The 10,090-nt window shown below is 43.0% G+C and overlaps 1 protein-coding gene across 1 annotated transcript; it reads right to left on the minus strand.

Annotated features, from left to right (window-relative positions):
- Positions 1-8,744: 8,744 nt before the first annotated feature.
- LOC104821589 lies at positions 8,745-10,081 on the minus strand. The gene is made up of 2 exons (XM_019203447.1): positions 9,295-10,081; positions 8,745-9,010 (listed from the first exon to the last, which is right to left on the minus strand). Exons 1-2 carry the CDS (start codon positions 10,064-10,066, stop codon positions 9,003-9,005), a joined length of 780 nt encoding a protein of 259 aa, XP_019058992.1. The 5' UTR covers positions 10,067-10,081; the 3' UTR covers positions 8,745-9,002.
- Positions 10,082-10,090: the final 9 nt, after the last annotated feature.

A 10,090-nucleotide genomic window follows, 5' to 3' on the forward strand; every position in this document is an offset into this window, starting at 1 on the left:
AAAGTGCCATTTGTGTTGATCCTCTTCCTTTCTTCTCCTAGGTGGTCTTGGAAAGGAAATTTCGTGCTCGACATGAAGAGAATCATCTGATCTTGGTTTAGTTTGGTTTAATCTCCGGTTTTGGCTGATTTTGGTTGGATAATGCAAATGCTCTTGGTTTCTCCAATTAGCACCGGTTCTTGATCTCCTTTGCAAGAATAAGTGTTGTATTCTCCAATCCACTCCTCTAGCAGCCCTCCTATGATGTTGGAGACGAATTGATTTGTCTTTGTGCGAAAACTCCTTGCCCTTGATCTTGTAAGCGGTGGTTCCGGCATCATTGGCATTGTCACGTCTTCGGTTGCCTCTTCTTCATTAGTTTCCTCCTTGGCAGCATCCTCATCCTCTTTAGGATCGATGTCCTCATCATCCCCTCCCCCTTGAGAAGGTTTTGTCCCCAAAACAGATTCACCTACATCAAAAGGAGACAAGTCAGTGATATTAAATGTAGAAGATACGTTATACTCACCGGGAAGCTCCAAGCGGTAGGCGTTGTCGTTGATCTTCTCAAGGATGCGAAATGGGCCATCTCCTCGTGGTGCCAGCTTCGAACTCCGCTTGTTCGGGAACCTTTCTTGTCTCAAGTGTAGCCACACCCAATCTCCTTCTTTGAATGTGATGTTCTTGCGTCCTTTGTTAGCTTGTCGGGTGTATTGCTCCGTTCGTCTTGCTATGTTGTCTCGGACCTTTTGGTGCAGCTTCCTCATTGCTTCTGCCTTCTTTTCCCCATCTACGCTCACCATCTCACGATGAGGAAGAGGTGTGAGGTCAAGTGGCGTGATTGGGTTGAATCCATAGACCACTTCGAATGGTGAGTGTTTTGTAGCCGAATGTGCAGCTCGGTTGTAGGCGAATTCAACATGTGGCAAGCAATCCAACCAATTCTTCAGATTCTTCCCAATTGTAGCTCTTAGAAGAGTCGCTAAGGTCCGGTTTACTACTTCGGTCTGCCCATCAGTTTGCGGATGACATGTAGTGGAGAATAAGAGGCTGGTCCCTAGCTTTCTCCAAAGTGTTTTCCAGAAGTAGCTCACGAACTTAGTACCTCGATCCGATACGATGGTTCTAGACAGGCCATGTAGACGCACAACTTTCTTGATAAATCAGTCCAAGGAAGTGTAGGAATAGGTAGAGGAAGATACAAACCGTGAGGATGTGAACGAGACTTGGCTTTATGACACGTGATACATCGTGCACAAAACCGTTCGACGTCTCGCTTGAGATGAGGCCAGAAGAAATGCTCCTTGATGATGGCTAGCATCTTGTCTACACCAAAATGCCCCATAAGAGCTCCACCATGTGCTTCCTGGAGTATTAAATCTCGCATTGAGCTTTGAGGGATGCACAATCTCTTTTCGCGAAAGAGATATCCGCCATGTATGTAGAAAGGACCATAGGCTCCTTTCCCGCACTCCTTGTAAATATTCCCGAGCTCCGCATCTCCTTGGTATAGCTCCTTGATGAATTCGAATCCCATTATCTTAGCCTCCATAGTGGTGATCAATATGTGTCTCCGAGAAAGAGCATCGGCCACAATGTTGTCTTTGCCCTTCTTGTACTTGATGATGTATGGGAAAGTCTCTATAAACTCCAACCATTTGGCATGCCTCCTCTTGAGTGTAGTTTGGCCCTTAAGATACTTGAGCGTTTCGTGATCCGTGTGAATGATGAATTCCTTAGCCAACAAGTAATGTTGCCAAGTTTCTAGGGATCGAACCAAGGCATACAACTCCTTGTCATACGTCGGATAGTTGAGTGTAGCGCCGCTCAACTTCTCGCTAAAATACGCCACGGGCCGCTTCTCCTGCAGAAGCACAGCTCCTATGCCAATCCCCGATGCATCACATTCAACCTCGAACATCTTGTCAAAGTCCGGTAAAGCCAAAACAGGTGCATTCGTGAGTGGTTCCTTTAGAGCCTTGAATGCGGCTTCATGTGCACTCTCCCACTCGAATGGCTTGTCCTTCTTGATGACAGTCGTAAGAGGTGCAGCTAGAGTGCTGAAATCCTTTACGAAACGCCGGTAAAAACTCGCCAAAGCATGGAAACTTCGTACATGTGCGACGTTGGTTGGTGTAGGCCACTCTTGTATTGCTCTAACCTTCTCTTCGTCTACACGTAACCCCTGTGAACTTACAACAAAGCCTAGGAAAACAATCTCATTAGTGCAAAAGGAGCACTTCTTGAGATTCGCATAAAGACTTTCCTTTCGGAGGGTCTCTAATACTTGCTCAAGATGTACTATGTGATCATCAAAACTCTTGCTGTAAATAAGAATATCATCAAAGTATACGACAACAAATTTACCGATGTAGGCTCGTAGAACATGGTTCATGAGCCGCATGAAGGTGCTGGGTGCGTTGGTAAGACCGAATGGCATGACAAGTCACTCATAGAGCCCTTGTTTTGTCTTAAATGCCATCTTCCATTCATCACCTTCCTGCATTCGCACTTGATGGTATCCGCTCTTGAGATCAATCTTAGGGTTGCTCCACTTAATTCATCAAGCATATCATCAAGGCGTGGAATTGGATGTATGTACTTGATAGTGATGTTGTTTATTGCACGACAGTCCACGCACATTCTCCATGTTCCGTCCTTCTTGGGTACCAACAAGACCGGCACGGCACAAGGACTAAGGCTTTCACGGATATAGCCTTTCTCCAAGAGTTCTTGAACTTGTCTTTGAAGCTCCTTAGTCTCCTCCGGGTTCATCCGGTAGGCGGGTCTGTTTGGTAAAGGTGCCCCTGGAATAAAATCAATTTGATGCTCAATGCCCCTGATTGGAGGCAAACCAGTGGGTGCTTCTTCGGGGAAGAGGTCCTTGAAGCGCTCCAGAAGTTGTGTGATCCTTGCTGGAAGTTCTTGTGTACCTATCTCTGAAATAATCATACACTTGAAGACCATTAGTAACACCGGGCTTTGATTGCTCAAAGCCTTGCAAACCTCATTAGCCTTAAGATAAAAATTAGACTTCTTATCAGTTTCGCTTTCTTTAGACAGCCTAAGTTGCATTTCATGTACTTGTGATGGACTAAGAGGTGCTAACGAGATTTTACGCTTGTTAAAGATAAGAGAATAATGGTTTGTCTTACCATCATGCTTTACCTCTCGATCAAACTGCCAAGGTCGACCCAACAGCATGTGTCCGGCTTGCATTGGCACAACATCGCATAAAACTTCATCTTGGTACTTACCAATGTTGAATAGAACCTTAACCTGTTCGGTTACCTTGCTCTCCTTGGTTGTTCAACCATTGTAGCTTGTAAGGATGCGGGTGCCTTGATATCTCAAGACCTAGCTTTTTAATCATATAGGTGCTAGCAACGTTAGTACAAGAACCACTGTCAATAATAAGACCACATACATTTCCTTTCACCGTACACTTGGTGTGGAAGATCGTTGAATAGAACCTTAACCTGTTCGGTTACCTTGCTCTCCTTGGTTGTTCAACCATTGTAGCTTGTAAGGATGCGGGTGCCTTGATATCTCAAGACCTAGCTTTTTAATCATATAGGTGCTAGCAACGTTAGTACAAGAACCACTGTCAATAATAAGACCACATACATTTCCTTTCACCGTACACTTGGTGTGGAAGATCGTTTCTCATTGAGCAGTTTCGTTGGGATCTATAATGGTGCTAAGACCATGCCTTGTGACTAGCAATTCTCCACTATCCGGGTATTCTATCTCCTCTTCAAGGTCTGCAACATCAGCCTCGTCCATTGATTCATAATCCCCGCTGTCCGTGATAATCATTACACGTTGATTTGGACAATCACGTGCCATATGTCCTCGACCCTTGCACTTAAAACATGTTATCTCACGAGAACGGACGTTAGAAATTGAATTCTGTTTGTTACCATCATTTCTGGATTCCTTTGAAGTCTCTGTTGTTTTGCCTTTAAAGCGTACATCACGCTCCTCGTTCTTTCCCTTGTCATTTGGCTTTGAAATATTCGGATTCCACATGGTCGGTGTGCGTTGTCGGCTATTGCTTGCTTGCTTCCTCTTTATTTGCTGTTCTATTTGGACAGCAAGATGCAAAAGATCAAGTAAATCATGGTAAACTTGCCTTTCTACCTTTCTAGCAACTCGGTCTTGAAGTCCGTCCAAGAATTGAGCCATGACGGTTTCATCATCCTCTTCTATTTCCAGTCGGCTCCTTAGATGTTCAAACTCCTCAAAGTAATCTTCAACCGATCTGTTCCCCTGCGCCAACTTACGATATCGTCTATGTAAATCCCTAGGGAAATGTGGTGGAACATACCTCTTTCTCATGAGATGTTTCATTTCTCTCCAAGAGATTATTGGATCATATTGAGAACGTCTCCTTTCGGCTACTTCTCGGTCCCACCATGTAAGTGCATCGTCCGTGAGTTGAGCGGCCGCGTATTGAACCTTCCTCTGTTCGGTATATGTATAGCAATCGAAAATATTCTCCATCCGCCTCTCCCAATCGAGATAAGCTTCAGGGTTAACTTTACCAGCAAAAGTAGGAGGTTTGAGTTTCAAATCTGTACCTTGGTGCCTTGGAGCTCTTTGTGGTCTCCTAGGCACGTCATCTTCAGCACTTTCTTCCTCAATTTGCCTTTGGTGCCTATTGTTTCTTCTCCTTCTATTCTGAACAGAATTATCAGATTCATCGCCACCTTCTTCACGAGCCCTCTGATTTTGCACCCTTCGTGGTTGAGCATCCGGTGGATCCGGATCAGGATTTTCATTGTTGGGCCGCACATTGAACCTAATGGGATGCATTCTTCGTGGTGCCTCTTCTAAACGTGTTAAACGTTCATCTAGGCGTTGTAGAACTTGCAGAATTGCAGCTTGAGTGTCTTCTGCGTTTTCAGCCATATCTTTCTAACACAACTCACACACAGATTAGAAACGACAGGAACTAAATCGAATAAGATAGTGTTACCTTGCGTGTGGCCTTGAACCAGGCTCTGATACCAAAGATGATATAAGCACGGGTCTGTTGGTGTTATTACGTCCTTGTATTGACTGCTATGGAAGGCCTAAGGGCTGCTCTCCACTGTATTAAGTCAAAACGAAGCTTAAGGAAGAAAACAGAAGCAAACAGGCCAAAGGGCTCTCGTTTAGCTTCCAGGGAACGTGAATGGGTAAGGGGAGGCGAGGGACACCACAAAGAGTGTGAAAGCTCTTTGATACAGTCCAAAAGTCGAACCCTAATGCAAGAATGCAAGAGAGAAGGAGTTAGAACAGATTTCTCAGCAATGGAGAAAGAAAAACTTCCAGATTCTTATTATTCAAGTCTGTCTTCTGTAGAATACATGAGCAAGCTTTTATAATGATCAAGCTTGTTTATTCTTAAGGAAAACTCGAAAATTAGGTAAAGAAATAGGAGAAAATCTGTCCTAGCCGTTGGACACATCAGAAGCAAAGGAAAAAGGAAAGAAAGTAAAGGAAATAAGGAAAAGGAAAGAAACAAGTCTCCTCCTAGCTGTTGAAACGAATAAGGAAAGTGCCATTTGTGTTGATCCTCTTCCTTTCTTCTCCTAGGTGGTCTTGAAAAGGAAATTTCGTGCTCCACATGAAGAGAATCATCTGATCTTGGTTTAGTTTGGTTTAATCTCCGGTTTTGGCTGATTTTGGCTGGATAATGCAAATGCTCTTGGTTTCTCCAATTAGCGCCGGTTCTTGATCTCCTTTGCAAGAATAAGTGTTGTATTCTCCAATCCACTCCTCTAGCAGCCCTCCTATGATGTTGGAGACGAATTGATTTGTCTTTGTGCGAAAACTCCTTGCCCTTGATCTTGTAAGCGGTGGTTCCGGCATCATTGGCATTGTCACGTCTTCGATTGCCTCTTCTTCATTAGTTTCCTCCTTGGCAGCATCCCCATCCTCTTTAGGATCGATGTCCTCCAAATCTTCACAATTAGTCTTCGTTCCAACTGTATCATGTATTTCAACATCACCCGTAACACATTCGTCGTTCTCTTGTCTTTCAACATTCCCCCTCAAGATTGGTCGGCGGAATTCTATGAGGCCAATCTTGGAGAGGATCTTGTTAAGAACAAAAGAGCTGGTAGCCTTCGTAAGTATATATGCTAACTGATCTTGGCTTCGTGTGTACTTTGTTGCTATAAATCCTTGTGTGATCTTCTCTCGAATGAAATGACAGTCCACCTCAATATGCTTCGTCCGTTCATGAAAAACTGAGTTTGCTGTTATGTGTAACGCCGCCTGATTGTCACAATGTAAGGGTGTCGGATTTTCTGTCTTGACTCCAAGATCCTTTAATAGCTGTTGGAGCCACACTATTTCGCTTGTTGTGTTCGCCATAGCTCTGTACTCCGCTTCTGCGCTTGATCTTGCCACCACCGTTTGTTTTTTGCTCTTCCATGTAACCAAGTTTCCTCCAACAAAGGTGCAGTATCCCGTTGTTGATTTTCGATCCATCCTATCTCCAGCCCAATCAGCATCACAATAGGCCACGAGCTCGGTATGCTTGTTGTTTTCCATCCATATGCCTTTGTTTGGTGTTCCCTTTAGGTATTTGAGTATGCGGTCCACCATTTGCCAATGCGTCGTAGTTGGAGAGTGCATCCATTGACTAACCTGATGAACAGCAAAGCTTATATCAGGACGTGTAATTGTAAGGTAGATTAGCTTACCTACAACGCGACGATATTGTTCCAAGTCTTGGAATGATTCCCCCTCGCGTTGATCCTTGAAGTTCTCTTCTATAGGCGTGCGCACCGGTTTAGCTCCGAGTTTACCTGTTTCTTTTAGTAAGTCAAGAATGTATTTACGCTGTGACAAAAACAAAGCATCAGTAGTACGTGTAACTTCGATTCCAAGAAAGTATCTAAGTATACCAAGATCTTTAATGTCAAAAACATTCTGCAAATAAGTTTTAGTATCTTGAATACCGATAATGTCATTTCCTGATAAGATGATATCATCAACATAAACTAAGAGAACGATGATACCCGATTCACTTTGGAAAGTGAAGAGAGAGTGATCTGGATCACTGCGTGCAAAGCCTTTGGCTATGAGTGCATCATATAATTTGGAATACCATGCTCGAGGAGATTGCTTCAGTCCATATATAGCTTTGCGAAGTTTGCAAACCTGTCCCTTTTGAAGTGAATGCATGTAACCCGGTGGTGGAGTCATAAAGATTTCTTCCTCAAGATCGCCTTGGAGATACTAAAACTTATTTGCATAATGTTTTTGATACCATAAAGATTTTCTACAAATTTGGTGCTTAACAATGAATGAAAGATGGGAGAAAGAGTGGTTGAATATAGAGTGACGAAAATAGATGAATGGAGAGAAGTTCTTTTGGATTCAACTTGTCACATTGAATGAGATGTAAATCAGATATAAATAGGAAAAAAACTAGCTGTTGGGGAGACAACAAAGTAACATCTAGGAGAAAAAGAGCTAGGTGTAGGGGAGACAATAAAGTAAAAAAGCAACTAAGCATGGAACATAAAGTATGGTCTAGATATTAGGAAAGAGCTGTTGCAATCCCACTTATTAGAGCATGGGGAGGTTGCACGTGTTGCGCCATTTTTTCCACCGGATCTCGTTCCACCGATGTTCGTTTGTTCGGCATGGGTTTGTTCTGTTGTTGTTTGTTCTAGGCGGAAATGGTACGAGAACCAAACCGTTGAGAAAAAAACCGGAGAACTCAGATTTTGTGGCTATATTTAAAATAGAAAAAACGTAGTGAACGCAAGAGTCGACGAGTGCGATCATACCAGCACTAATGCACCGGATCCCAGCAGAACTCCGCAGTGAAGCGTGGTTGGACGAGAGTAGTACTAGGATGGATGACCTCCTGGGAAGTCCTCGTGTTGCACCCTTTCTTTTCCTTTTGTCCGCACAGGGTTTTTTTACCTCCAAATAATTCTTACTTTTATTGTAATATTTGATTGATATTTTTTTATTTTTCACACCTCGTTTCGGGATAACGGAGACGATAACCGTTGTCTTGTTTGATAAATTCTAATGCAATACCCGGTTGCACGTGTTGCGCCATTTTTTCCAACGGATCTCGTTCCACCGATGTTCGTTTGTTCGGCATGGGTTTGTTCTGTTGTTGTTTGTTCTAGTCAGAAATGGTACGAGAACCAAACCGTTGAAAAAAAACCAGAGAACTCAGATTTCGCGGCTATATTTTGCGGGGTCAAGAATGGCGAAAGGTCGTGAATGGACTAGCGGGTGAAAAGAGATGAAACGTAGTGAACGCAAGAGTCGACCAGTGCGATCATACCAGCACAAATGCACCGGATCCCATCAGAACTCCGCAAAGAAGCGTGCTTGGGCGAGAGTAGTACTAGGATGAATGACCTCCTGGGAAGTCCTCGTGTTGCACCCTTTCTTTTCCTTTTGTCGTCGCATCTCGTTTCGATATTCTGTCCGCACAGGGTTTTTTACCTCCAAATAATTCTTACTTTTATTGTAATATTCTGTGCGGACAGAACATCGAAACGAGATGCGACGACAAAAGGAAAAGAAAAGGTGCAACATGAGGACTTCCCAGGAGGTCATCCATCATAGTACTACTCTCGCCCAAGCACGCTTCACTACGGAGTTCTGATGGGGCACCAAACACATCACTTTTCTGTTTTAAAAGTGTTATCCATGTATACTTGGTTTTTTCATCAATAAAAGTCACAAAGTATTTGAAATTATCACGAGAAAAGCAAGGAGCAGTCCATACATCCGAATGAACTAAATCAAAAGCATGCTCATAGATAGTAGAGGAAATCGGAAAAACCGTTCGACAATGTTTCCCTAAAGTACAAGCTTCACAAATGTGTTCAAATGACTTGACGTTGGGAACAAGTAAATGTAAAAGTTTAGAGTGTGGATGTCCAAAGCGAGCATGCCACACACTAGGTGAAACGGAGAAAAAACTAGAATGAGATTATGCGATGTAAAAGAGATTGCCCGTCCTTGTGCCATTTCCAAACACATGGTCTGAGTTAATATCCTGAAATGAGACACCATTAGTATCGAAAATAACACGACAAGGATTCTCTTCAACAAATTTAGCAATGGACAGAAGGTTAGCATGAAAATCCGGTATATATAAGGCTGTGATATCACGATTAAAAAGTCGAATTTTACCAAAACCTTTGACAGGAACATTCTTACCATTTGCAACTGATACCACTCCAATACTTGGTGTTATACTCTCAAACCATTTGGCATCACAAAACATATGGGTTGTTGCGCCCGAGTCAATAACAATAGAGGATAGTATAGAAAGATTACCAGTCTCTTTGTTGAGAGATTGAAGAAGTTGTTTAAGGCCTCTCATCTCATCAGTTGTGAGGCTGATGGTTCCATCGTTTGAAGTGGTATCATGACCGGCGGTCATTGCAGAACCGCGACGAGGAGCGTCTTTATACCTTGATGGTTTTAGATGAGGATTAACCACCCAACAGCGGTCTTTGGTGTGCCCTTGACGTTTGCAATGCTCACAATAAAAGGATTTTCTGTCCCTTGGAGCATAGTTATTTGCAGTAGGTTTTGTAGTGTAATGTGCAAGCTCATGAGGACCGGTGAATAAATTTCGACCTCCCTCTTCCCTCTTAATCATCATACATACCTCTTCAAATGTTGGAAGCTTAGGTTGTCGAAGTACATAATAAATCAGATCATTAAATGATGCATTAAGAGTGGTAAGAATGGAGAACACCTTGTCTTCTTGAGCTCTTTCCATAACGATTTGTGGATCGATAGAAGTTGGCCTAATTTCTTCAAGTTCAGCCCATAAAGCAGAAAATTCGCCTTGAATCTTGTTGAATGGCTGATCATTCTGCTGTAGGTGAAAAAGTTTCTTTTTTAACTCAAAAATTCGACTAACATTGGAAAGGTTACCGTAAACATTCTGCAGGGATTCCCAAAGCGATTTTGTTGTGTCATGGGAAATGAAAGACTGCAGAAGATAAGGTTCCAGGGAGCCTTGAAGTATAACCAAGGCTTGACTATCCTCCTGTTTCCATTTGTTAAAATCGAGCACACTTTGTTGATTCCTTTGCATTCGTTGTTGTGCTTGTTCCGGTGT

Source organism: Tarenaya hassleriana, unplaced genomic scaffold, assembly GCF_000463585.1.
Source record: "Tarenaya hassleriana unplaced genomic scaffold, ASM46358v1 Cleome334, whole genome shotgun sequence".
NCBI classification, from domain to species: Eukaryota; Viridiplantae; Streptophyta; class Magnoliopsida; order Brassicales; family Cleomaceae; genus Tarenaya; species Tarenaya hassleriana.